General features: G+C 63.7%; 8 protein-coding genes across 8 annotated transcripts in view; 5 read left to right on the top strand and 3 right to left on the bottom strand.

Moving 5' to 3' along the window:
• Positions 1 to 84, bottom strand: part of PFL1_01958 (uncharacterized protein) — a gene marked incomplete at both ends in the record, with an annotated part of 1,605 nt that extends 1,521 nt beyond the window's left edge. Inside the window, one exon of the mRNA XM_007879469.1 lies at positions 52 to 84. Coding sequence (XP_007877660.1) covers positions 52 to 84 — 33 coding nt within the window. The remainder of the gene's footprint in view (positions 1 to 51) is intronic.
• An 846-nt stretch (positions 85 to 930) lies between these two features.
• Positions 931 to 2,169, bottom strand: PFL1_01959 (uncharacterized protein; the record flags this gene model as incomplete). The annotated part of the gene is made up of 2 exons (XM_007879470.1): positions 931 to 1,879; positions 1,913 to 2,169. The coding sequence occupies 2 exons, from the start codon at positions 2,167 to 2,169 to the stop codon at positions 931 to 933; spliced, it is 1,206 nt and encodes a 401-aa protein (XP_007877661.1).
• A 3,725-nt stretch (positions 2,170 to 5,894) lies between these two features.
• Positions 5,895 to 7,226, bottom strand: PFL1_01960 (uncharacterized protein; the record flags this gene model as incomplete). The annotated part of the gene is made up of 1 exon (XM_007879471.1): positions 5,895 to 7,226. One exon carries the CDS (start codon positions 7,224 to 7,226, stop codon positions 5,895 to 5,897), a length of 1,332 nt encoding a protein of 443 aa, XP_007877662.1.
• A 3,402-nt stretch (positions 7,227 to 10,628) lies between these two features.
• Positions 10,629 to 12,398, top strand: PFL1_01961 (uncharacterized protein; the record flags this gene model as incomplete). The annotated part of the gene is made up of 2 exons (XM_007879472.1): positions 10,629 to 11,847; positions 12,022 to 12,398. 2 exons carry the CDS (start codon positions 10,629 to 10,631, stop codon positions 12,396 to 12,398), a joined length of 1,596 nt encoding a protein of 531 aa, XP_007877663.1.
• Positions 12,399 to 12,580: 182 nt separating this feature from the next.
• On the top strand, positions 12,581 to 15,544 carry PFL1_01962 (uncharacterized protein; the record flags this gene model as incomplete). The annotated part of the gene is made up of 1 exon (XM_007879473.1): positions 12,581 to 15,544. One exon carries the CDS (start codon positions 12,581 to 12,583, stop codon positions 15,542 to 15,544), a length of 2,964 nt encoding a protein of 987 aa, XP_007877664.1.
• A 1,089-nt stretch (positions 15,545 to 16,633) lies between these two features.
• Positions 16,634 to 17,884, top strand: PFL1_01963 (uncharacterized protein; the record flags this gene model as incomplete). The annotated part of the gene is made up of 1 exon (XM_007879474.1): positions 16,634 to 17,884. One exon carries the CDS (start codon positions 16,634 to 16,636, stop codon positions 17,882 to 17,884), a length of 1,251 nt encoding a protein of 416 aa, XP_007877665.1.
• Positions 17,885 to 18,570: 686 nt separating this feature from the next.
• On the top strand, positions 18,571 to 22,629 carry PFL1_01964 (uncharacterized protein; the record flags this gene model as incomplete). Its single annotated transcript, XM_007879475.1, has 1 exon — positions 18,571 to 22,629. The coding sequence occupies one exon, from the start codon at positions 18,571 to 18,573 to the stop codon at positions 22,627 to 22,629; it is 4,059 nt and encodes a 1,352-aa protein (XP_007877666.1).
• A 500-nt stretch (positions 22,630 to 23,129) lies between these two features.
• PFL1_01965 (uncharacterized protein) lies at positions 23,130 to 23,768 on the top strand (the record flags this gene model as incomplete). Its single annotated transcript, XM_007879476.1, has 1 exon — positions 23,130 to 23,768. The coding sequence occupies one exon, from the start codon at positions 23,130 to 23,132 to the stop codon at positions 23,766 to 23,768; it is 639 nt and encodes a 212-aa protein (XP_007877667.1).
• Between the last annotated feature and the right edge of the window lie 2,256 nt (positions 23,769 to 26,024).

Here is a 26,024-nt window from a genome sequence, read left to right on the forward strand (position 1 = left end):
AGAGAGAGAGAGAGGAATGAAGGGGGCAAGGACGACGGCGAGCGGACTCACGAGAACGCCGGTGGCTTGACGAAGGAACGACATGGCTGTACGATGGGTGTGTATGTGAGTGGGGCCGTGGTGTGGCAAAAGGCGGAGTGTGGGTGGTGGTGGTGGTGGTGGCTGGAATAGTCGCGGCGGTCTGGCCCCCAGGTCCGTCCCCGAACGGCCGCCCGCCAGGTGGAGGAACTTCTGGGCCGGCCCTTTTCCGATCAGGCCTCTGCGGCCCTGGCCTTGGCCTCATTCAGCCTGGCCCTCTCCTGCGCGTCATTCCGGGCCCGAGGGCCAGGCTCACGCTGACAAATTTCTGGCCTGCCACTCGGCGCCGTCTGCGCGACACCACCATCAGCCGCCTTCTCCGGTCCGACCCGAGCTGGCGTCGTGTTCACAGCGTACTCGCGCTTCAAGCTGAGTCGGGTCAGTCATCAAAGTCAGATGGGCAGACCGGCAGGCAAAGACAGACGAAAGAGGTGGAAAACACAACGAGGGAGATAGATTCTCAGCAAAGACGGGCAGGGAGATCGGAGCGACGGGGTCAGAGTCAGGGAGAAGGGGGAGGGGCAAAACGCTAAAGAGGAAGGGGCGAAAAGAAGTGGACAACGACGACGGAGGCGATAGAGGATCGTGATCTTCTTTTTTGGGTGTGGTCCCTCGACATCGAGGGCGCCACTTTTGGGGGGGCTGGCGGTGGCAGCTAGCTGGCGGACGCCTGCCGTTTTTCTTTCGGGACTGCGGGAATCTGGAGACGGATCGCATGAGACGTAACCGAGGAAAAAGCGGGACAGGGTCGAGTCCATAGGTATAGGTCGGTGGCGATCCACGTCGCAGAGGCATCAGCGAAGATGTCCGCGAGTGGGAACGCCGTGGGGATGGGGGATAAGACCGAGGCGATCAGGCGCGAGCCTCGTCGCGCTCCTTTTCGGCCCGCTCGCAGCGCTTCTTCCACATCTCGACCTCGTTGCGGAGGCTGTCGATGGTCTCGTGCAGCGTGCGAAGCTCCTCGGCCTTGCGGTGACGGCTGCGGCGGGCAGCAAGGGTGTTGCTGAGTCGCTTGGCCACGCGCGGGTCCTTCTCCTTGCGGATGGCAGCCTCCTCGTCGGCAAAAGGATCATCGCCCTCGGCCGTCGCGGCGCCACCGCTGGGCGTGTCGCGTCGCGAAGTTGCCGAGACGGTGTGGTACTTGCGAGGCTGGATGGGCGCGTCAAGGGGCAGCAGGTCCGAAGGGTCGAAGCGGCGCTTGGTGCCGCGCGACTCGGGCTTGCCCGACGAGGTCGACGACGACCGACGGGCGAGGTCTGGGCTCGTGGCACGCTCGGCGGCCTTCTTCGGAGCAGCAGGGGCAGCGGCTGCCGAAGGGGCAGGAGCCGATGCCGGCGCCGTGGACGATGCAGGCGCCGCCGATGTCGGAGGCTCTTGCGCGACGACGGCGGGGGTGATGATGTCGCTCGAGACCAGGAGCGGCGACGTCGTGTGGGCGGGGGTGTTGGTGTGGGCGGGGGTGGGTGTCGGCATCGGAGCGCTGGTCGCCGGAGCGGCGACGCTGGCACCCTGCAGCGCGGCGCTGCTGAGCGCGCGAAGGAGCGTGACGGCGAGGTCCTCCTGGCCGGGCTGCTGCGCCTGGCTAAAGGCCATCTCGGCGGGTCGCTTGCGCTCGGCGGCGGCCTCGGGGAAAAGGGTGAAGTCGGGGCCCATCTCCGAAGGTCCAAAGTCTCCGACGGCGGTGCCGCCAAAGTCGTTGTGGCTGGCCTCGAAGGGGCTGACGTTCGAGGAGGCGTAGCCGTCCATGGGCGAGAAGAGCGGGGCGCCGGCGATGCCGGGAACGCCGTGCTCTCCGTCATAGCTGTCCATGGGGAGGAGGGGGCTGGTGTCGCACGAGTCGAGGTCGAAAGACATCGAGTCGGTGAGGGCAGGCGAGGGGTCGGTCCACTCTGGCGAAGAGAGGAAGTCCTCGGCGGCCTGAGCCTGGAAGCCGTGTCCGATCCAAGAAGGGTCATCGGCCGACATGGGGTTAAGGCCGAAGGTGGCGTTAAAACCTCCGTCGTGCTTGTCGTCACCGGCAAGCTGCGCGCCAGCGAGGGGCGGCAGGGCGGCGGCGGCGCCATCGAGCGCGTTGGTACCGTGAGTCGACATGGCTGCGAGGTAGGCGAGGACGTGCTGGTGGTAGCGGATCTGCTGGAGCCTCTGTCGCTCAAAGAAGGAAAGAGGGTCGGGTCGTTGGGCGACTGACGTCAACGGGGAGCGACGGCGGGCCTGAGGGTTCGAGGCCTGGTGCGAAGCGTTGGACGGTTGGGCGTCGGACGACTCGGTAGTGGGGACACCAAGGGCTGCAGCGGCGGCTTGGAGCTGCTTGAAAAACAGCGCTTGGGCTTGGGTGTGGGGAGATGCTCGCGCGGGCGGCTGCTGCTGCTGCGGGGCGGCGCTGGCGTGAGGGGAAGCTGTGGTGGAAGCTTGCACGTGTCCGGGCAGGTTGCTGCTGCGGCGGAAGTGTTGCTGCGACTGGTGCGGCTGGTCGTGCTGGCTGCTGCTGAGGGGATCGCGGCTCAACGTCGATGTTGACGGTGTGGGAGCTTGCGTGAATCGGTAAGAGTTGAAAAGGCTACGCTTATCGTAGGTCTTCTGGAGGTGGGCGGACGCTGGAGCAGCGGGGGCTGGTCTGGGATTGCTGGCTTTCGTAGGTTGTGACTGTGAAGGGGGTGCCAGGGAGCTGCTTCTCGAGAGTTGGGTAAACCATGATGGCAGAGTAGAGGACAGCGTTGTAGATGCTGTCGAGGGTGTAAAGGGGGGATGGGCCTGAGAATTCAATGTTGAAATCAACCCGGAGGGGAGATGACGGTAGCGGTTATCGGTTAAGGGGGAGATGGGGAACGGCTTGGGGAGGTCTTGGTGACAGTCGATTCCTTCTTCGATGGACGAGGAGGAACTTGTTGGTTCTTGGTTGCAAGAGCGTTTAGAAGAACATGGTGGGCCAGCTTCGTGGTGGGTGGTGTGGAATAGGCTGAAGGAAATGGCGCGACGGAGACGGGGGCTCCGGGAATCTAGGCAGTCGGGCGACGAGGCTCGTGAGGGAGGATCGTCGCGATGCAGACGTCGGCGGCGGGGATGTGGAGTCGGTGGTGGTGGTTGGTTGGTACCAGAGGAGCTGATGGAGGGGGGAGGGGAGGAAAAGATGACTCGGTGGGGCCGGGATGGGAGCGAGATGGTTTTGTAGGGGCGCGGGAGACCTGAGGCAGGCGAGCGAGCGAGCGAGCGAGCGACAAAGACGAAGCGGGCACGCAACCGCAGGCAGGAGACGAGTGTCGGGCTGTCGACCTTGGCAGGCTGGCACCGAGGCAGATCGACCGATGGACGGCGGGCGGACAGGCAAGGCTGCTGGCCCGTCGTCGTCCTGCTCGCTGCCTTGCCGTGACGAGAAAAACGGGGGGCCACGCCGGCCTTGAGCCAGCCCGCTAGCCTGCCTGCCAGACTGCCTGCCTGCCGGCTTGCTATTTCGTGCCCCGACAGAAGACAGCAGCGCATGAACCGACGCCCTGCCCGCCTGGCTTGCTTCGTGCGTGCGTGTGCCTGCCTTGATTCCTGCTCCGCCAGGCGGGGGCTGTCGAATACAACCTTGTCGGATCGTTTCTATTCAATTCCTAACCCGACTTGTATCCGAAAATCCGAAGCTCGCAGCGCCTTCGAATACAAACCCTCATCGCCTGCGGCATTGTCAGAGAAGTGCATGGGAAGAAGGATGCGGCCGAGGTTGGCCTGCCTCCCTGCGCGGCTGGCTGGTCGGTCGATTATGTTTGTGGACCTGCTGCAGGTTTCATCTCGCCTCGTTGCTCGCGAACCAGCGCCAGCCAGCAGCCGCCCGAATTTCGGCCCTGGAGTGCAGCAAGCCAAGGTCCACCTCTGGGACGCCTGCCTGCTGCCTGGCTCTTTGTTGGCCTCCCGTCCGTCCGCCTGCCTGCCTGCCTGCCTGCTTGCTGCTCGAAGATCGACCTTTCTTCCCCCACCCCCGGGGGCGACAGACAAAAGCCTTATCGGCGCCCAATCAGCAGCTAGGCTGGGTCGACCGGATCGCACGCAGGCAGAGTGACGGCAACGCGAGCGTTTTAGCTCGGTCGGCGTCTCCGGAGGCGAGCCAAGGTGAGCGCACACAGGCAGGCAGGGCCGTCTCGAGGTGGTGGGTGCCCTTGGTCGCACGCACGCATCGACGCTGGAAGGAGGGGGGAGTAAACCAGGATGGACGGGAGCCATCCGACTCCAACGGAAGGGTACCGCCGCCGCCACGTCGACCGCAGAGGCGAGGCAGGCAGCCAAGCAAGCAAGCAAGGAGATGAGGGGTGGGCGCGACAGGCCAGGACAGGGCCGGGCCGGGTTGATGGGACAACGACGACGGGGGCCGGGGCGACGACAGCAAAGCGGGCGGGGCGGGCAGCAGGCCAGCCACGCTGTGCGCTCCTTTGTCCGTCCGACGAGGTCGGGGCGGCAGGCAGGGGCAGGCAGGCAGGCGGTCGAGTCACCCCGGCGCATGAAGGCGAGATCGCTCGGACGGGCAAGGTGCAGCACGCAAGCAAGCAAGCAAGAAGCAAGCAAGCAAGCAGCAGCAAGCACAAGCGCATCGGGCACCGCACCGAAGCCGGCTTCCGGTGGATGTCTTCGCGCCTGCTCCATGCTGCCTGCCGGCGTCGTGACTCGACCTGCCGCCAGTCGGTTCGGACCGACGAAGGCCACGCCCATCCGGCGGCCTCGTCGCCGACGATCGCGACGACGGGTGGCGCTGTACCGTACCGCAACGTAGCGCGGCGCACCAGACATCTCTATCCATCTTCGTGCGCACCGTGTGCCTGACAGCAACGCGGCGGTCGGCGGGGCTGTGCCGGCAAGGAGGTGGAGAGCGGCTGCGGTGCATGGTCCGCGCCTTTCATGGCCTCGGCGCTGCCACGTACCGGAGCTGTGTCCGTCTCGACCAACGACAACGCGCAACGTACAGACGTACCGCTCATCGCCATCGGCGTGCGAAGAAAGACAAAGCAGAAGCAAGCGCCGTGCGTACCGGTCAGGCCGTACGATGGCAGCGTCACTTGGTGCTGATGATGTGGGGGGTGGGAAGCACGGTGGGCGAGGTTCGACCGAGCCTTCCGACGAAACGACGAGGGCGGGCCGTGGATTTGGCCGCGCAATGAACCGACCTCGTCGGGTCCGATGCCTCGTCGACCAATCGCACAAGGGCCACAACGACAGCGAGCTCGGCGCTCGCCCGTATCCGCTAGGTAGCCGCTCGACGTGGCCCTGCCTCACCGACTGCTGCCGCCGCCGCCGCCGCCAATGACGGCAGTACCCCGCATCGAGATCGACGTCCCGGAAAGGCTCAGCTTCCAGAGTAGTAAAGCCGTGGCATCCCTGCGGCCGGCCTGTCTTTATCGCGGGCTCCCGTCGTCCAACCACCATCTCGTCGAGGATCGCCAGCGTGTCGGGCCCTGAAAGGGTTGGTCTTGGCAGGCGCAGCGCAGCGCGGCGCCCTCACGCCATCTGCCAGGTGCATCCGGCGCTCCTCGCCCAATCAAGACCAAATTTGCGCGCGTGTCTATCCTAGCCTGTGTGGATCTTCCAGAAGATCGACGGGACAGAGGCGTTCGCGACCGACACCGCCAGGCCTGGCCTGCCTCCGCCCGATACCAGGTCCTGCGTGAGATCGCCAGGCGGACCGATAGGAGGGCAGAGCACACGACCTGTCCAGGTGCGCCCTTCGCCGGTCCTCTACATACGTCCAAAGACCCGGTCACGGTACGGCGGCGCGCGCGCGAAAGAAGACATTATGCCCATTGCTGATGAAGACGCGATCGGACGACGAGTGGACCCACGCCGCAAGCCTAGTGCTGAGCAGAGCCGCGACGACGGTGCCTGACCTCGCTCTCCCTGCGCAAGACGCCCTCTTCGATCTCGGCCACGATATCCTCGGCGCCCTGCTCGCCCTCGTCGGCGCGGCTCCGCTTGGTGTTCTTCTTCTTCGCCTTGGTCTTGGTCTTGGTCTTGGCGCCGGCAGCGGGGGCGACGGCGGCGTCGCTCTGGCCCAGGAAGAGCGTGCGCAGGTTGCCGTTGAACATGCACTCGTTGTCGTGCGAACAGCCGGGCACCACCTCAAAGTTCCAGCCGGCGGGCAGCTTGCCGCCGTTGAGCGCGGCGATGCTGTTCTTGTAGTTGGTGCCGCGCTCGCGGTGGTTGGCGCCCTGCAGCTTGGCCTGGCACCGCACGTCGCCGGGTCCAAAGTCCCTCGCGCCGACGCGGACGTGGACGTTTCGCTGGAGCAGCCTCTGCAGCGCCCCGCTCCGCTCGCCGCTGCTGCGGTAATGCTGCCTGGCGTACGCCGGGATCGAGTCCGAGAGGCCGTACTTGTACTTGTCGTAGCCGGCGCACTTGCCCGAGCCGGCGACGGGCCGCTGGGTCTCCATCCACAGCCAGCTACCCGGGTTGCCGATCCAGTACGAGACGCGGACGCCGTCGTCGGGGCTCGTCTTCATGGCGCTGTACCGGTTGACAAACTGCGCCGACATCGAGTGGCCGGCAAAGACAATGTCCCTGACCGCCGGGTGCTGCGCCTTGATCTCGTCAATGAGCCGGTCCATGACCTCGAACGAGCTCAGCCCCGTCGCGGCCTCGCTCGGGCCCATTGCAGCGCGGCCGCTGGCCCAGTCGTCGCCGGCCCAGTAGGCGTCGGTAGCCGAGGCCGCGCCCGCCGCCTTGTCGGCGCGCGTAAAGATCATGGGCGTGTAGATGGCAATTTGCGTGCGCTTGATCTCGTCCGGGTAGGTGGCGGCAGCGCGGTTCCTGGCGTTGCGCATGAGGTTGAAGTAGGACCAGCCGTCGCGGTTCTTGCCCGCCAGGACGACGACGGCGCGGTCGACGCTGCCCTTGACTTCGTTGGTGACCCAGTAGGGCACCGTGTCGCCGCTCGAGGTGACCTTGAAGTCGCGCACGAGATCCGCGGCGCACACGGCGGCGCCAGAGGGGATCGAGCTCCAGCCCTGGCCTTGGCCCATGCCGACCGCCGGCGCCGCATACGACTTCCAGCTCTTGCCCGTCGACGGCACCACAGCCGACGTCGTAGAACAAGCAGCACCGGCGGCCGCGGCAAAGGTGACGAACGCGACGAGCGGCAGGAGCAGCAGGGCCACCAGCCCGCCGGATCTGCTGCACGAGGGCATGTCGTGCGGCGGTGGACACGTTTCGAGGGCGCGGAGAGATGCGGTTGAGCGGAGGGTAGAGGAGGGTTGCGCGGAGGCTGAGAAGGCCGTGCGGAGGCTGAGAAGGCCGTGCGAAGGCTGAGCAGGCGACGCGGAGGCTTGAGAGGTCGCGCGGAGAGTGGTCGTAGATGGCAGGGCAGTCGGCGGCGTTGAGGATCCCCTGGTCTTGTTGTGATGGAAAGGGGGCCGTGCTGGGTTGGAGTAGACCCAGGGCGGGGCTTTAAGAGCGGGGCGACCATCAGTGCCGGCCGGTGCCCCTGCAGTCAGTCCGTTATCCCAGCCGCCGGCCCAGGCATCGCGGCGTTGGTTGGCAGGCGAGGCCCGGACCTTCTCCCAGCACCATGCCCCGGCCTGGCAACGGCGACGCCCTGACAGGCCGAGGCGCAGCCACCTGTAGGCGAAAGCGGCGCGGTATCTGTGCCCGGTGAGGCGTGGCCAAGTCCGACGCAGGCCAGCCTATACGGCCTCGGCATGCTGAGGTCCAGCGGCGCGCTGAAATGCCAGGTCGACACAAGAAGCTGAGAGCGAGCGGGTGATGGTCGTCGAGATACCGGCGAGCGGATGCACGACACACGCCCGACCCACATGCCGCGCGCCCCCGTTGCAAAACCCCTCTCGGTCTGGCCAGCCGGGCTCCCCGACTCCGCCACGCCTCGGCCTCGCCCCTGGCCTGTCCACGTCTCGCACTGTGCAGCGGCCGCCAGTTGTGGTGGTCAAGCCGACGGACATCTCCTTTGTAGAACTTGCGAAAGGGGCCAATGGAAGGCACGGCAGGGAGCTGCGAAGGGAGACTCGCGGAAAGCAGAAGTCTACGCCGCTCTACGCCAACCCCCTGCCTGTGCGGAGGGGAGCACTCTTCTCGCCGCCATGCCATCACACTTCACCGTCAGCGCATAGCTCGTCTGCTGCCGAAGCAACAGGTCAACGATGAAAGGGGAAGGGAACATGGCCTGAACGTGGATCGTAATGGCCGCACGAGCGGGTGCAGACATGCTGTGCTCTTCAACGTGAGCGGCCCCGCCACTGGACGGCATCGCAGGGCTTCAACACGCGCACAACGGCGTCCTGGAGACGAAGCTGGACGGTCGTAACCCGATATGCAAGCAGCGTCAGAAGGAGAGCGACGCCGTCCAGCTTGCGGACTGAGGGACGATCTTTGCGCGTCACGACGAACCGTGGCACCGGCTCGCTTCAGGGCGGACCAGGCCTATTCTCTCGCGTGTGGCGAGCGTGGCGCCCGGCGAAGAGGAAGGCGCTGACAAGAGCGATCGATGTCGGTCGTCGAGCTCAGCAAGTACTTGGAAGAACAGAATCGTGCTGTCCCTGGACACGGCTGCGGAGGCTGCACAGCAGCCTGGCTTGTATGATTAACAACCCATCGCTTCCTACGCAGGCAGACCAGAGTGTCGTTGACTGTCAATGGGAGGTGCATGTCTGAGCGATGCTCTCCAGACTGTGCCTTGATCCCGCTTGATGGGCGCCGGACTAATCCTTGCTTGGGCGGTGGCAACAGTTGGCTTTGTCGCCTGGACACGAGCACCGCCACGCACCAAGAACAGAGGCAGGAGACATGATCTGTTTGTACCAGAATGCCAGGGACCTGCAGACCATCTTTCTGACATGCTGTCATGAGCTGATGCATTGACGGTGTAGTGATGAAAGGTGGTTGGCGTTGCTCATGCCTGCAGCAATCTGGTCAAGCTTGTGGTTCAGGTGCTGCTGCCAATGTCCATCTCCGTGCATGTGAGCTTGTAGTGCAGTTGTTACAGCCATCCTTGCTGGAAGCCTAGCCTCTTCCTCCCCATCAAAGAGCTTGGCTGGCCATGTCTTTTCCTGAGTGTACCAAGCATCACAGTCAACATCCTCTGTGCCTTATCTTTGGTTTTGATGTTCAACTGCGTGATGCTTTTGAAGAGTGCATGCAACAGCTTTCCAGGTTGGCAACAACTTGTGGAGGCAGTAGATACATCATGTCACAGCCCTGGCCAATCGGGGCTGAGCGGCGCAGGCCAGCGGAGCAGAGGATTCCGGAGCCGAAGTGAATTCTCTCCGCGCGGCCGCGGAGAGGAATCACCAAGCCGCCAGCAATCCTCTGCGCGCCGGGCGACGTCGGCACGCACCGTGCGGCTCCGCAGTTGCTCCTGCTGGCAGGAGGACGCTTCGGATCCGCACCGAGGGCCAAGGGCTAGGCTTCGGGCACGACGGTGCCAACGGCTCCGAAGCGCGTCTGGCATTTTTCCTTTTCCAACTTCCGAGCCCCACCTGTATTTTAGTCTCGCGCGCGCGCGCATCCCCCCCCTGCCAGCACACCACCACCTCCCGAATCCAGCTCTCGCCCGTTTGGCTTGTTTGCAGTTTGGAGACCCCTACGGGGAGTGATCATCATCGCCCGTTTGCTCCTACGCCATCGACGACCTGTAGCAGCTCTTCGACCTACTGTAGCGTTCCGTTACCAGCAGTGATCCCGACTCGATTTGACTCCGCGCAGGCTTCCGACGACACACGCGCGCGCCTCGCCACCGATCCATCGCAGCACCTCCTTGCAGCACGCAGCTCTTCCTCGACCGAATCCGGCTTCGCATCTCTCGCATCCACCGCATCATCGCTTCCGACCAAACCGATCTACCCTGCGGCTCAAACCGTAGCGGCTACCGCTCCCCCGTTCCGCGCCACCCTGCGTGCCACCTCGCTCGCAGCGGCTACTTTCCGGTGACCTGGTGCATGCAGCAGTCTTCCTCACCACTCCCGTCTCTGACTCCGAGTCCAACTCCGTCGCCGCCTCGTCAACCGACTCCGCAACGGGCTCAGACCTCGCCTGGCCGCACTCAGGCGACCGCATCCGCCGAGGCCGAAGCCGCCGCACTCGCGCCTCTCCTCCGCGCACCTCGACCAGCGACTCGCAAGCGACACTTCGAGACTATAAGTAGGCCGCCGCCTCTGGTCTTCAATCCCGTTGACCACTCCTCTCGTCCCGTCGCTCGACTTCCTGCTTCCCGGCTTCCGGCATCGCGACTCCCGTCTTACGGATCCAGCCAGGCCGTCGCTGCGGTGGCAACGCCATCCCGGCTCTCGCCAGCCCCTTTTCCTGAAGCTCGACTCTCCACTCTCGAACTCGCAGCATCGATTCCACTCCCGCCCTCGTACCACTCGACTCCAGCGCCGACGATCTCGACGCTTTCTGAGCCTCCTTCCGTCCGCTCTCGCGAGCCTACTGGCCAGTCAACTCTTTCCATCGTTTCCACTGCGTCACTCCCGGGTGCGCCATTCCCGCTTGACTACCGGACGTTCCGCCACTTGCGCCGCGAAGCATTCCTCGCCACTAAGGAGGCACTACGCGCAGCCCAACTCGAGCTCAACCGCATCATGGCCGAGTACGAGGACCGTCTTGAACGCGAGCGCGAGCGCGACCGCCTGTCGTTCGGCGGCATGCCCGCTCCGTACCGCGGCAAGCCCGTCGAGCAACCAGCGCGCAAATGGCTTCGTCAATTCGAGCTCTACTGTTTGGATCGCAAGTACGACGATGACGGGAAGAAGGCCCTCGTCTTCAAGCTCCTGATGGAGGACGACGCCGAGACGTGGTTCGACGGGCTCGATGCGAGTACACAGGCGTCGTTCCAAGCACTCGAGAAGGCATTCCTCAGCAAGTACGGGGACGAAGCCATCGACGGCTACAGCTTCGGCGCGTTCCTTTGCTTCCAGAACAAGGCCGAGGAGCTCTGCAAGTACGACGCCATCCGCGACAAGAAGCAGTGGGACAAGCTGCTCAACGAGCTTGCGGCAGCCGACCGCCGAGTCAGCAACAAGCATGTTGTGCCTGGCTTCCGCGCTGAGCACCTCGTCCACGGCCTACCCCGTGCCGTTCGCCAGACCGTGGCCCTCCCCGGCACCACGACCAACGTAGCCGACGTCGTCGCGGCGATGCGCAAGGTCAATCACCCGCAGCTCGTGGAAGCCATCGACGAGGAGCGTAAGATCGGCCGCATCGGTGAACTCGAGCGCATCGAGGAGTTGTGGGACTACGTCAAGAGGACCGCTGACAAATACGCAGAGGTTGAGGTTGACGTTGACCAGATGCGCCACTTCTGGCAGCAGTCCGCGCCGGTCCTCGTCCCTGCCCAACGCCGCATCGGCGACGGCTCGTACCCCTCTCAGCCCAACGGCCCCTCTGCTCCCTACAACGGTGTCGGCCCAAGCTACCGACCGAGTCCGCCTCGCCAACGCCCGGCTCCGTACCCTCCGAGTCCAACCCCGTCGCCTACGCGCCCCCTGGCTTCGCTCTCCGCCCGCGAGCGCCTCGCAGTCCTGCTTCGCAACGGACAGTCTACGCACCCGGACACGCCGGACGGCCATCGCATTTACGAGCAGAAGAAAGCGGCGTACCAGCAGCGCCACCCTCGCACCGTCTCGCGTCCCACCACGGAGGACGAGTATCCGCTCGCACCAGGCACCGAGCCGGCCGACGGCACTGAGTGCCACCGTTGTGGTCACCGCGGCCACCAGCAGGCGTCTTGCACCGGCGCGGCGCTCTCGCAGGCAGAGATTTCCTTCCGCAACGACCTCGGTAGGGACATCAACTACGCTCGTCGCGCCCTTGGACTGCCTCTGCCGTCGGGAAACTGAGCGGGCCCTCGGAGATCCGCTCGCCTCCCGGGGCTATCTTGCCTTTGTCAAGCGTCAAGCAACACCCTCCCGTCTCCCTCCCTCCACGCCCGGCCTTCCAGCTCTTGCGGCGTCCGCCACTTTCCGATCCGACTAGTGCTCGTCAGCATCTTCCAGCCGCGCTCGCAGAGCTCGATGAACAACGCCCGGACCTCGCGGCCATTCGTCGATCCCGTCGCGATGTCACGCCCGGGTTCGAAGACGTCTTTACGCCTCCGCCGCCCGAGCATCCACTTCCGGTGCCAGCCTCAGTTCCAGCTACCGCACCAGTTCCAACCACTTCACGACCGTCCGAACCGGCACAAGCACCTGCACCGAGTCCAGTTCCGTCGACCCCAAGCACGAGGCCTGCGCCTTCCATCCCGCGTCGTACCGTGCCGACTCCAGCTCCAGTCGCCGAGCCCGAGCCGGCCCACGCTGAAGCGCCGCGAGCGCGAGCGCAAGAAGAAGAAGAAAGAGAGGAGATCGGGGTGACGCCAGAGCCGCTCGCGAGCGAGTCCGAGCGTGGGCCAGAGCGTCGCCACCGAGAAGAGCAGAAGAGAAGGGAGGAGGAGTTATCAGCCCGACCCGAGCAGCAACGAGCAGCAGTCGTCGTCCAGCCGCAGCCATCGCGCCGCCAACGCCGTCGCATCAAGGCGCTCATCGATTTCCGCGCGATGGAGCAGGCAGCGCTCCGCGGCAAGAACACGCCGTTTGCGGTCTACGCAGAGGTCCTCAACGAGTCGACGGGCCATGTCACTGCCACCGACGCAGAGCTCGACGACGGCGCCATGATGAACGTCGCTTCCTATGACTTCCTCGGCGCATACGGACCCGTCACGCTCCGCCCAAGCAACGTTTACGCCAAGCTCGGCAACGGCAAGGTCGTCAAGTCAGACGGCAGCGTCGAGCTCACAGTTTGCGTCGGCAACAAGCAAGACCTTTCACGCACCGTTAAGCAATCGTTCGAGGTACTGCGAGGCTACCCAGGCGCGCCCCTCTTTGGCAAGCTGTGGAAGGCCGAGATCGGCATGATCCACTTTTATCGGCTCGAGCTCGCATTCATCCCGATGCCGGACAAGACCAGCGACGGGCGTCGATGGATCCGGCTCGAGAGCAAGCGCCAGGCGTACATGCCGGGTCTTCCAGAGACGCCACTTGACGCACTACGCCTCACTGAGGACGCCATGGACGCCAACATTGAAGAGCTCGAGCTGCTCGCCCTCCACGGGCTCGACCGATGTTCTTCTACGCCATCGTCTATGATCGAAGGAGACCTCGACGCAGCTCTTCCGCTGTACGACAAGAACGACGAGGTCGAAGTCCCGTTGGACGACGAAGTTACACTGGCAGAAAGCGATGACCCGACCAATCCCGCCGCTGCCACGCCGTTCCACACCGTCCAACCTGCAGAAGCGCCTGTCGACCGCGAAGAGCTCGAGCGCCTTCAGCGCCTGCACCCGCTTGTCAATGACGACGCCGACTACCTCGCAGACCGTCAGAGCTATCGAGATCGTTTTCAGCCGTTCCGCCTGAGTGGCCGACCCGACGACGACAGCGAAGAGAGAGCGCAGCGCATTGCCGACACCATCGCGGCTCGCTTCGGCAACGTCGGCACTCCGGCAGAGCGCGAGCACTTCAAAGCGCTGCTCAAGGCCAAGCACCTCGCCTTCGCCGAATCGCTCGCCGACTGCAAGCAGAACCGCGCTGTCATCTGCGATCCCAAGCTCACCGACGAGCCGCCGCCTACGACGCATCGAGGTCGCCAGCAGCCCCTCTCCCCGCTGCAGCAAGACTTCTTCAATAAGATAGTCGATGAGTATATGGCGAACAAGATCATGCGGTACATCGCCGAAGACGAGGTTAGCGTCGTATCGGAGACGCGCATCGTCCCCAAGCCCTCGTCGGAGTATCCGCCAGTCTCGCTCGACGTCCTCAAGCAGATCGTCAACTCCGCATTGAAGAAGGCAGGTCTCGAGCACGACCCGTCGATCCCAGAGCCAGACCCAGCAGCGCTCGCCCGTCCGCCACCCGCCGAGAAGAAGTGGCGCCTCGTCACGAACTACGCGGGTGTTAACAAGTTCATGCGGGACAAGTCATTCTACCCGGGCGACATGGATGTCAAGATGGGCAAGCTCTCCGGCAAGCGGTACATCTTCAAGATGGACGGCTGCTCAGCATTCTTTGTCGCTCTGCTCTCGGCGCGCGGCATGTTGCTCTCGACGACGTGGGTGCCCGGCCGCGGCTATGTCGTCTACGTCGTGATGCCATTTGGATTTCAGATCTCGCCCTCGGTCTTCAACCGCTACATCTTCGAGGCCTTCGGCGACCTGTTCAACTGCAACACGACGTGGTGGATGGACGACACAGGCGGCGGCAAGCAGGAGTTCGGAGACTTCTTCACCTTGATGCGCGCCTTCTTTGACCGCTGTATCGATGTCGGCTTCACCCTCTCCGTCAAGAAGTGCGATTTCTTCCACAAGGAGGTGCAGTTCTGCGGCCACATCGTCGGCCAGCACGGCATCCGCGTCGACCCTGAGCGCCTCCGCGCCATCGTGGACTGGCCCAAGCCCTCCACCGTTCGCGAGCTCATGCAGTTCCGCGGCACGGCCTCGTATCTGCGCAGCAAGGTCCCCAACTTCGCCAAGCATTTCGCACCACTCGATGAGCTGACTCGCAACGTCGACGACTACGACAGGTCTCTCGACGATCTTTGGGGCCCTCGTCACGACGCCGCGTTCCTTCAGATCAAACAGCAGCTCGTCAACTGTCGCATCGTCCGCGAGCCCCGTTACGATGGTCGTCCCTTCTTTGTCCACTTGGACTGGAGCGGCGAGGGCATCGGCGCTGTCCTGTTGCAAGAGTATCTCGTTCAGCAAGACCCAGCCACGAAGCGGTGGGAGGTGGTTGAGGACATGGAGATCCGTAAGCCGCTTGACGAGACCGTCGAGTCAACCACCGACAAGCCCAAGGTCAAGCGCGTTGTCTTCCCGCTAGCGTATGCGAGCAAGCGCAACACGGAGCGTGAGCAGCGGTATCCAGCGCACCTCGGAGAACTCGTCGCAGCCAAGTTCGCATTGGACAAGTTTGCGCCATATACGTTCGGTCAGCCTATCGTTCTGGTGACCGACTGTCAGGCACTCAAGCAGATCGTCGATTCCGACCGCTTCCCGAACGCGCACGCCCGTTGGCGCGAAGAGCTCCTGCGCCACGACATCGTTCGCGTCGAACATGTCTCGGGCCGCAGTCACCAGCTCGCTCACGGCCTCAGTCATCGACCGCCCGCTGCCTCTGACGATCCACCTGAGCCCGTCGAAACGACCGAGTGCGAGTTGTTGTCGCTCAAGACGCTGCCTCGCGCCACGGACAAGGACGAGTACTTGCGCATTGATGAGACCGCGGAACGCCTACTCAAGCGCTTTGAAGGCGACGAACTCGAGGCCACCGTCCGTTTCCTTTTGCTCCTCGAGATGCCAGAGGATCGAGCGACACGAGACCGACTCCAACGTCAGCGACTCTACTACGTCAAGGATGGCCAACTCTGGTACCGCTCCGCGCTGTGGCCGCTCCGCGTCGTGTCGCGCCGAGAAGGCCGCGAGATCTTGCGTCAGGCGCTGCCAACGGCTCCGAGGCGCGTCTAGCATTTTTCTTTTTCCGACTTCCGAGCCCCACCTGTATTTTAGCCTCGCGCGCGCGCGCATCCCCCCTGCCAGCATACCACCACCTTCCGATTCCAGCTCTCGCCCGTTGGTCCGTTTGCAGTTTGGAGACCCCTACGGGGATTGATCACCATCACCCGTTTGCTCCTACGCACCGACGACCTGTCACAGCTCTCTTGACCTACTGTAGTGTTCCATCGATCCGACTCGATCCGACTCGGCTTCGCGCAGCTTGGACGACGCACGCGCGCGCCACCGATCTCTCGCGGCGACCCCTCGCAGCCCGCAGCTCCTCATCGACCCAATCCGGTATCGCATCGCATTCATCGCCTCGCAGTCCTCGACCGATTCGACCTACCCTGCGGCTCAAACCGTAGCGGCCACCGCTCCCCTAGCTCCGCGACACCCTGCGCGCTATCTCGCTCGCAGCGGCTACTTTTGGTGATCCGTTGCATGCAGCAATCCTCTTCGCCCCTTCCGTCCCTGACCCCGAGTCCGACTTCATCGCCGCTTCGTCGACCGACTCCGCAAAGGGCCCAGACCTCACCGGGCCGTACTCAGGCAACCGCATCCGCCGAGGCAGAAGCCGCCGCTCTCGCGCCTCTACTCCAAGCACCTCGACCGGATACCCGCAAACGCGAATACGAGACCATAAGTAGGCCGCCTCCTCTGGTCTTTACTCCGGTCGACCACGCCTCTCGTCCCGTCGCCCGACTCCCAACATCGCGCCTCCCATCGTACGGCTCTAGTCAGGCCGTCGCCGCGGTGGCCACGCCGTCTCGCCTCTCGCCAGCCCCCCTTCCAGAGACTCAGCTGTCGACTCTCGAACTCGCGGCGTCGGTCCCTCTTCCGCCCTCGTATCATTCAAGTCCAGTCTCGACGCTTTCGGAGCTTCCATCCATCCGCTCCCGCGAGCCAACCGCGCAATCGACAGCTTCCATTGTCTCTACCGCGTCGCTGCCCGGAGCGCCATTCCCGCTCGACTACCGTACCTTCCGTCATCTGCGCCGTGAGGCCTTCCAGGCGACCAAGGAAGCACTCCGCGCCGCTCAGCTTGAGCTCAACCGCACCATGGCCGAGTACGAGGACCGTTTCGAGCGCGAGCGCGAGCGTGACCGCCTGTCGTTTGGCGGCATGCCTGCACCGTATCGTGGCAAGCCCGTCGAGCAGCCGGCGCGCAAATGGCTTCGACAGTTCGAGCTCTACTGCTTGGACCGCAAGTACGACGACGACAGCAAGAAGGCGCTCGTCTTCAAGCTGCTGATGGAGGACGACGCCGAGACGTGGTTCGATGGGCTCGACGACAGTACACAAGCATCCTTCAGGGCCATCGAGAAAGAGTTCCTCGCCAAGTACGGCGACGAGGCCATCGATGGTTACAGCTTTGGCGCCTTCCTCCGCTTCCAGACCAAGGCGAGCGAACTCAGCAAGTACGACGTTATCAAGGACAAGAAGAGCTACGATAAGCTCCTCGATGAGATCGCCGCTGCCGATCGCCGCGTGAGCAATAAGCACGTCGTCCAGGGCTTCCGTGCCGAGCACCTCATCCACGGCCTGCCTCGCGCTGTCCGTCAGACCGTGGCGCTTCCGGGCACCACAACCAACGTAGCCGACGTCGTCGCGGCGATGCGCAAGGTCAATCACCCGCAGCTCGTGGAGGCCATCGACGAGGAGCGCAAGATCAACCGCATTGGTGAACTCGAGCGCATCGAAGAGTCCTGGGATTATCTCAAGCGCCCGGCCGACAAGTACGCGGAGGTCGAGGTCGACGTCGACCAGATGCGCCACTTCTGGCAGCAGTCTGCGCCGGTCCTCGTTCCTGCTCAGCGTCGCATCGGTGACGGCTCGTACAACCCGTCCAACGGCCCTGCTCCTTACAACGGCGCTGGTCCCAGTTACCGACCGAGCCCGCCCCGTCAACGTCCGGCTCCGTACCCACCGAGCCCGACTCCCTCCCCGACGCGCCCGCTGGCTTCACTGTCCGCTCGTGAGCGTCTCGCTGTGCTGCTGCGCAACGGCCAGTCAACGCACCCAGACACGCCCGACGGCCATCGCATATACGAGCAGAAGAAGGCGGCCTACCAGCAACGCCATCCTCGCACCGTATCGCGCCCTACGACGGAAGACGAGTATCCCCTGGCCCCTGGCACCGAGCCTGCTGACAGGACCGAATGCCACCGCTGCGGTCATCGAGGCCACCAGCAGGCGTCGTGCACCGGTACGCCGCTTACGCAGGCGGAGATCTCCTTCCGCAACGACCTTGGCCGCGACATCAACTACGCGCGACGAGCCCTTGGTCTGCCTCTGTCGTCGGGAAACTGAGCGGGCCCTCGGAGAACCGCTCGCCTCCTAGGACCGTATTACCCCTGTCGAGCGCAACCCTCAGTCATCCCGCCTCTCTTCCGCCGCGCCCGGCCTTCCAGCTCCTTCGACGTCCGCCGCTCTCCGATCCCAACAGCGCTCGTCAGCATGTTCCGACTGCGCTCGCTGAGCTCGACGAGCAGCGTCCTGACCTCGCCGCCATTCGCCGCCCGCAACGTCGTGACGTGACACCGGGCTTTGAGGACGTGTTCACGCCTCCACCGCCCGAGCATCCACTCCCAGTGCCGGCCCCAGTTCCGATTACCGCACCCGTTCCGGCACCTTTACCGCCCACAGTCCCAACGCCAGGCCCAGCTCAAAGTCCAGCGCCAAGTCACGCACCGAGTCCAAGCGCGAGGCCTGCGCCTTCCATCCCGCGCCGCCTTGCGCCGGCACCGGCTGCCGAGTCCGAGCCCAGGCCAGTAAGGGCCCAGGCGCCACAAGCACGAGAAGAGGAGAGGGGAGAGGTTACCGTGGGGACGCCAGAGCCGCTCGCGAGCGAGTCCGAGCGCGAGTCAGAGCGTCGCCACCGAGAGGAGCCGAGAGAGAGAGTTCCGCCCGACCAGCAGCAACAAGCCGTCATCGTTCAACCGCAACCGTCGCGCCGCCAGCGTCGTCGCATCAAAGCGCTCATCGATTTCCGCGCCATGGAGCAAGCAGCGCTCCGCGGCAAAACCACGCCGTTCGCGGTCTACGCAGAGGTCCTCAACGAGTCGACGGGTCATGTCACGGCCACCGACGCAGAGCTCGACGACGGCGCCATGATGAACGTCGCCTCCTATGACTTCCTCGGTGCCTACGGACCCGTCACGCTCCGCCCAAGCAACGTTTACGCCAAGCTCGGCAACGGCAAGGTCGTCAAGTCAGACGGCAGCGTCGAGCTCACAGTTTGCGTCGGCAACAAGCAGGACCTTTCACGCACCGTCAAGCAGTCCTTCGAGGTGCTACGAGGTTACCCCGGCGCGCTGCTCTTTGGCAAGCCTTGGAAAGCCGAAATCGGGATGATTCATTTCTACCGACTTGAGCTCGCCTTCATTCCGATGCCGGACAAGACGACCGACGGCAGACGATGGATCCGACTGGAGAGCGAGCGCCAGGCGTACATGCCGGGTCTGCCAGAGACGCCGCTCGACGCTCTCCGTCTGACCGAGGATGCCATGGACGCCAACGTTGAGGAACTCGAGTTGCTCGCCCTGCACGGGCTTGACCGCTGTTCCACCGCACCGCCGCCCGCGATCGAAGGAGACCTTGACGCAGCCCTCCCGCTGTATGACAAGACAGACGAGATTGAGATCCCGCTCGAAGACGATGTTGAGCTAGGGGAGAGTGAAGAGTCAGCCGACGCCACTGCCTCCGCCGCATCCCTGTACACCGTCCAGCCCGCGGAAACGCCCGTCGACCCGGAGGAGTTGCAACGTCTTCAACAGCTCTACCCGTCGACCAACGACGATGCGGATTACCTTGCGGAGCGTCAGCGCTACCGAGATCGCTTCCAGCCCTTCCGTCTTAGCGGCCGACCGGACGACGACAGTGATGAACGAGCGCAACGAGTCGCCGACACCATAGCTGCCCGCTTCGGCAGCGTCGGCACTCCAGCTGAGCGTGAGCACTTCAAGGCGCTCCTCAAGGCCAAGCACCTCGCCTTCGCGGAGTCACTCGCCGACTGCAAGCAGAACCGCGCCGTCGTCTGCGATCCCAAGCTCACCGCCGAGCCGCCGCCGACGACGCATCGAGGCCGCCAGCAGCCGCTCTCTCCGCCGCAACAGGAGTTCTTCAATAAGATCGTCGACGAATATATGGCGAACAACATCATGCGCTACATCGCTGAAGACGAGGTCAGCGTCGTATCCGAGACGCGCATAGTGCCGAAGCCATCGTCGGAGTACCCTCCCGTCTCTCTCGAGGTGCTCAAGCAGATCGTCAACTCTGCATTGAAGAAGGCCGGCCTCGAACACGATCCGACGATCCCCGAGCCAGATCCAGCCGCCCTCGCTCGCCCACCGCCCGCCGAGAAGAAGTGGCGCCTTGTCACCAATTACGCCGGAGTCAACAAGTACATGCGCGACAAGTCCTTCTACCCAGGCGACATGGACGTCAAGATGGGCAAGCTCTCGGGCAAGCGCTACGTCTTTAAGGTGGATGGCTGTTCCGCCTTCTTCGTGGCGCTTCTCTCCGCCTGCGGCATGCTGCTCTCAACGACCTGGGTGCCTGGCCGTGGCTACGTCGTTTACATGGTCATGCCCTTCGGCTTTAAGATCTCGCCGTCCGTTTTCAACCGCTTCATCGTCGAGGCGTTCGGCGACATCTTCGACTGCGACACGACCTGGTGGATGGACGACAGCGGTGGCGGCAAGCAGAGCTACGGCGACTTTTACGAGTTCAATCGACTGTTTCTCGACCGCTGCATCGACGTCGGCTTTACTCTCTCGGTTAAGAAGTGCTCCTACTTCCACGAGGAGGTCCAGTTTTGCGGCCACATTGTCGGCCAGCACGGTATCCGAGTCGATCCCGAGCGCCTTCGCGCCATCGTCGACTGGCCTAAGCCTTCTACGGTACGCGAGCTCATGCAGTTCCGCGGCACAGCTTCGTATCTGCGCAGCAAGGTGCCCGACTTCGCCAAGCACTTTGCACCGCTCGACGAGCTCACCCGCAACGTCGATGACTACGATAGGTCTCTCGATGACCTCTGGGGCCCTCGCCACGATGCCGCGTTCCTGCAAGTCAAGCAACAGCTCGTCAACTGTCGCGTCGTCCGCGAGCCGCGTTACGATGGCCGCCCGTTCTTTGTGCACTCGGACTGGAGCGGCGAAGGCATCGGTGCCGTTCTGCTGCAAGAGTACCTCGTCCAACAAGATCCAGCCACGAAGCGGTGGGACGCCATCGAGGACACTGAGATCCATGAGCCGCTCGACGAGACTGCGGCGTCGACCGCCGACAAGCCCAAGGTCAAGCGCGTCATCTTTCCGCTCGCATACGCCAGCAAGCGCAACACAGAGCGAGAGCAACGATACCCGGCGCATCTCGGAGAGCTCGTGGCAGCGAAGTTCGCCCTGGACAAGTTTGCGCCGTATACGTTTGGTCAGCCTATCGTCCTCGTTACCGACTGCCAAGCCCTCAAGCAGATTCTCGACTCGGATCGCTTCCCGAATGCGCACGCCCGCTGGCGCGAGGAGCTGCTCCGCCACGACATCATCCGCGTCGAGCATGTCTCTGGCCGAAGCCACCAGCTCGCTCACGGCCTCAGCCACCGGCCACCCGCTGCTTCCGATGACCCGCCCGAGCCCGTCGAGACTACGGACTGCGAACTGCTGTCGCTGTCGCTCAAGACGCTACCCAAGGTCCCTCGAGACGACGAGTACTTGCGCATCGACGAGACCGCGGAGCGCCTGCTCAAGCGCTTTGAAGGGGACGAGCTCGAGGCTACCGTACGATTCCTCCTGCTCCTCGAGATGCCCGAGGACCGAGTGACCCGCGACCGACTCCGGCGCCAACGCCTCTACTTCGTCAAGGACGGCCAACTTTGGTACCGCTCGGCACTCTGGCCGCTCCGCGTTGTATCGCGGAAGGAGGGCCGCGACATCCTGCGCCAAGTGCACGATCGAGAGGGTCATTACGGCCGTGCCACCATCCTCACCAAGCTACGCCTCCAACAGCGCCTCACCTGGCCGCGCCTTGTCCACGACGTCGCCGAGTTCGTCAAGCGCTGCCAGACGTGCCAGCAGTTCGGACCGACAGAAGGGACCACACTCAGTCCCGTCGTCGTCATCTCGCCGATGGAGACGTGGGCCGCCGACTTCGTCTCACTCCCGCTGTCACACGGCATCAACAAGCTACTTGTGGTCATCGACTACTTCTCGCGCTTTACGTGGGCGTTCCCGGTCCGCAGCGCCACCGGCAAGGAGGTCGTCAAAGCGCTCGCGTCGCTACGCAAGGCGCTCGGACACCTGCCGCACACGCTCGTGACCGACGGTGGCTCTCATTTCGACTGTCAAGAGGTCGCGGTCTACCTCGAAAGCGTCGGCACACTGCATCACATCACGCCAGCGTACGCTCCATGGGTCAACGGTATGGTCGAGCGCGCCAACCGCTCCATCCTCGACGAGATCAAGAAGCTGTCCGCGCCAACAGAGGTCCCTATCGGCGAGACCGCATCCGCCCAGTGGCTACCGCACCTCGATGACGCACTCCGAGCCGTCAACAGGCACCCGATGAAGGAGCTGGCCGACCATTCGCCCTTGCAGCTACATTACGGGCTGACGCGCTATCCGCGCGAAGACCTCGTCGCTGCGACCATCGAGCCCACCGTTGACCAGCGCCAACTGGCCCGCGCGTTTGTTGATGCAGATCGTGAGCGCGCCCAGATCCGTCACCTCGGCAGCCAAGACCGCCAGTTACGCACGTCAGCGCCGCGACGCGAGCCTGAGGAGTTCAAAGAGGGAGATCTCGTCCTCAAGTACGAAAGCCGCTTGCGCTCGACCTACGCTACCGCCGCCAAGCTCGCGCCGCGCTGGACAGGCCCATACGTCATCGAGGCCAAGTTCCGCAAGTCGTACCGCATCCGACTCGTTGCCGATCCAGCCCACATCGAGCGAGCCCATCGCCGACGCCTCAAACGTTTTTGGCCGGCGCTTCCCGAGAACGACGCAGACCTCGACGCTCTCGATGCCACTCTCGATGAGGCCACCGACGACGAGGCCCTGTCGTGATCCCGAGCCTCCACATGTTCCAACGATTCGGATCCGATTCCAGTTCCGAGTTCCGTTTCCTCCGTTCTGCTCCCGCCACATCCCCGCTCCAATTCCGTCACCGCTCCAGTCTCAGCATTTCCCGCCCGAGAGTTTCGGCTCCGGGACGGAGCCTTTTCGGGTTGGGGGCTCTGCCAACGGCTCCGAGGCGCGTCTAGCATTTTTCTTTTTCCGACTTCCGAGCCCCACCTGTATTTTAGCCTCGCGCGCGCGCGCATCCCCCCTGCCAGCATACCACCACCTTCCGATTCCAGCTCTCGCCCGTTGGTCCGTTTGCAGCGCACAACCGAGAGGGCCATTACGGCCGTGCCACCATCCTCGCCAAGCTCCGCCTCCAACAGCGTCTCACCTGGCCCCGTCTCGTTCACGACGTCGCCGACTTCGTCAAGCGATGCCAGACGTGTCAGCAGTTTGGCCCAAGCGAGGGTACGACGCTCAGTCCCGTCGTTGTGATTTCGCCGATGGAAACATGGGCCGCCGACTTCGTCTCGCTGCCGACCTCTCACGGCATCAGCAAGCTCTTGGTCATCATCGACTACTTTTCGCGCTTCACTTGGGCGTTTCTGGTGCGCGCCACGACTGGAAAGGAGGTTGTCAAAGCGCTCGCGTCGCTACGCAAGGCGCTCGGACACCTGCCGCACACGCTCGTGACCGACGGAGGTTCCCATTTCGACTGTCAAGAGGTCGCGATCTACCTTGAGAGCGTCGGCACCCTGCACCACATCACGCCGGCATACGCCCCATGGGTCAACGGCATGGTTGAGCGCGCCAACCGCTCCCTCCTCGACAAGTTGAAGAAGCTGTCCGCCCCCGCCGAGATTCCAACGAGCAAGACCGCACCCGCGCAGTGGCTCTCAAATCTCGACGAAGCTCTCCGCGCCATCAACCGGCACCCTATGAAAGAGCTCGCCGATCTCTCACCGCTCCAGCTGCACTACGGCCTCACGCGCTATCCGCGCGAGGATCTTGTTGCCGCGACCATCGAGCCTACCATCGACCAGCGACAGCTGGCACGCGCATTCGTCGACGCCGACCGCGAGCGAGCACAGCTCCGCCATCTCGGCAGTCAAGATCGGCAGCTGCGCACATCTGCACCTTGACGAGAGCCCGAGGACTTCCGAGAAGGGGATCTGGTCCTCAAGTACAAAATTCGTTTGCGCTCGACCTACGCTACCGCCGCTAAGCTCGCGCCGCGCTGGACAGGCCCATACGTTGTCGAGGCTAAGTTCCGCCGATCGTACCGTATCCGGCTCCTTGCCGACACTACGCACATTGAGCAAGCCCACCGACGCCGTCTCAAGCGCTTTTGGCCAGCCCTTCTGGACGACGATGCCGACCTCGACTCCACCCACGACGAGACCAACGATGAGTCTCCCGAGCTCTAGCCGCCCTCCACATGATTCGTCGTTTCGGTTCCGATTCCAGTTCCGAGTTCCGTCTCCGTTTTGTCCTTCCCATCCCCGTCACCGTAGCCAGCACTCTTCCCGCCCGAGAGCTTCGGCTCCGGGACGGAGCCTTTTCGGGTTGGGGGCTCTGCCAACGGCTCCGAAGCGCGTCTGGCATTTTTCCTTCTCCAACTTCCGAGCCCCACCTGTATTTTAGTCTCGCGCGCGCGCATCCCCCCCCTGCCAGCACACCACCACCTCCCGAATCCAGCTCTCGCCCATTTGGCTTGTTTGCAACGGTGGCGTCCCACCTCGGAGCAACGCCCTGGGATGACAATGGAGGACAACGGGACAATAGGGGCCTTTTCTGATTGGTCGAGGCAGGGATGCCTCGGCGCCGTAGGTAGACAGTATATAGCCTAGTCCTACTCCGCGTCGGTAGACTGGATGCCCCTCATCCAGTCTAGTCAATACCAGTCCTCACCGCTTGCTCGTCTTCCATCGACGTGAGAGCCCGAGGCTACCGTTGTCTAGCAATTGCGATGTCTATCGACAGATCACCACGCCAGCTCACTTCCGTAGTCCTCCTTGACCGTGGACGCCTGCCAACGGTGCTCACAGTCGCCCTCGGTATCAACCCGCCGTTCCCGAACCTCGCTCGCGCCTCTGACGGGAGCACCGAAGCGATCGCCCTCCGACGCGCAGAGACTTCTCCGCCCCTCGGACAATCTTCTGCGCACCGCTAGGTCGACCGTTACACATCACCATGGCCAGCCATCCTCTTGCTGCTGCATTGTTTGGCTCAAGGGCATCTGACAAGCTTGCCTGCTTTTTGGTGCTTGCAAGCGCAGCAGCAACAGATGCAGGCAGACCAGGCATGTTTTGCCATCTATCAGGTGCTGTCCTGGGTTGCACAGACAGCTGCAAGTGCCAGCAGCCTGTTTTGCAGGGGCATCTGCTGGCAGTGCTGCCGCCTTGATGCACTTGAAGCCGGATGACCAATCAGCATGGCTGCTGAAAGGGAGCCGGTTGCTGAAGCCGTTGCGACCGCTTCCTTCTGAGAGCAAGCCAGCTGTCCTCTTAGCAAGCTTGAGAAGGATGCGGCTGTCAAGAGCTTTGAGGATGTGGACAAAGGCGTGTGTTAAGCCCTAGGGGTCTTGCTAACCGTAGGTAGGCCTAAGGCAGCGTGGTGTACCAGGAGAGGTTGAGGGAGACAGTAGTGTCAGGCCGCACCTCGGCTGACGTCTGCGGGGCGGCCCGAGTCCCGAGGCCAGGGCCGCGCCCTTGGGGCCGAGCGGCAATTGCCACAGTTGGCCATGCGGCAGGAGGAAAAGATCCGAGGCTGCCAGTATAAATACTGCAGGACGGCGAGGAGGCCCTCGGAAGGCTCCTCGTCGAATGTACTATATCCTCTTCTCACTGGAGACTGGTACAGCATCGATATCCCACTCCTCCTCATCCCTGACCTCTCCGCACAAGCCCTACACCGTCCTTGGCCGCCCGCGGTATCCCAGGACCCCAAGGGCATAACACATAACACTGCGGTGCAGCCCTGGAGAGGGCCAGGGGCAGGGAGGGAGCCCAAGGCCAGGCAAGCATCCCCCAGGTCTGCCCACGTTGCGTGGCAGGACCTCTCCAGAGGCTGTGACGGCCAATGGCAAGCAGCCAGCCTGGAGATCTCGAGACAAGTGAGGCCAGCTTAGTCCAGCGGCTTTCCAGTTTGCGTGGCGCAGTGGCAGCGCGCATCCCTTACGACTCCGAGGCTGGGCACCTCCCTCCTTGGTCTGAACGGATTAGGTTGTTGGTTTGAGCCCTGGCCGCTGCTGCCGCTTGCACCTCTGTGCCGCATGTGCGAGACAAGTGAATTGCGAGTGAGATGGATGTCGGATGGGAAGGAAAAAGAGGCACGGCGCGCAGGGAAAAAGGGCGCGCGCGGCACGCTCGGAGCCGAAGCCGCGCGACAACCTCATA

This window comes from Pseudozyma flocculosa (genome assembly GCF_000417875.1).
Source record: "Pseudozyma flocculosa PF-1 unplaced genomic scaffold scaffold00005, whole genome shotgun sequence".
In the NCBI taxonomy this organism is placed as follows: domain Eukaryota; kingdom Fungi; phylum Basidiomycota; class Ustilaginomycetes; order Ustilaginales; family Ustilaginaceae; genus Pseudozyma; species Pseudozyma flocculosa.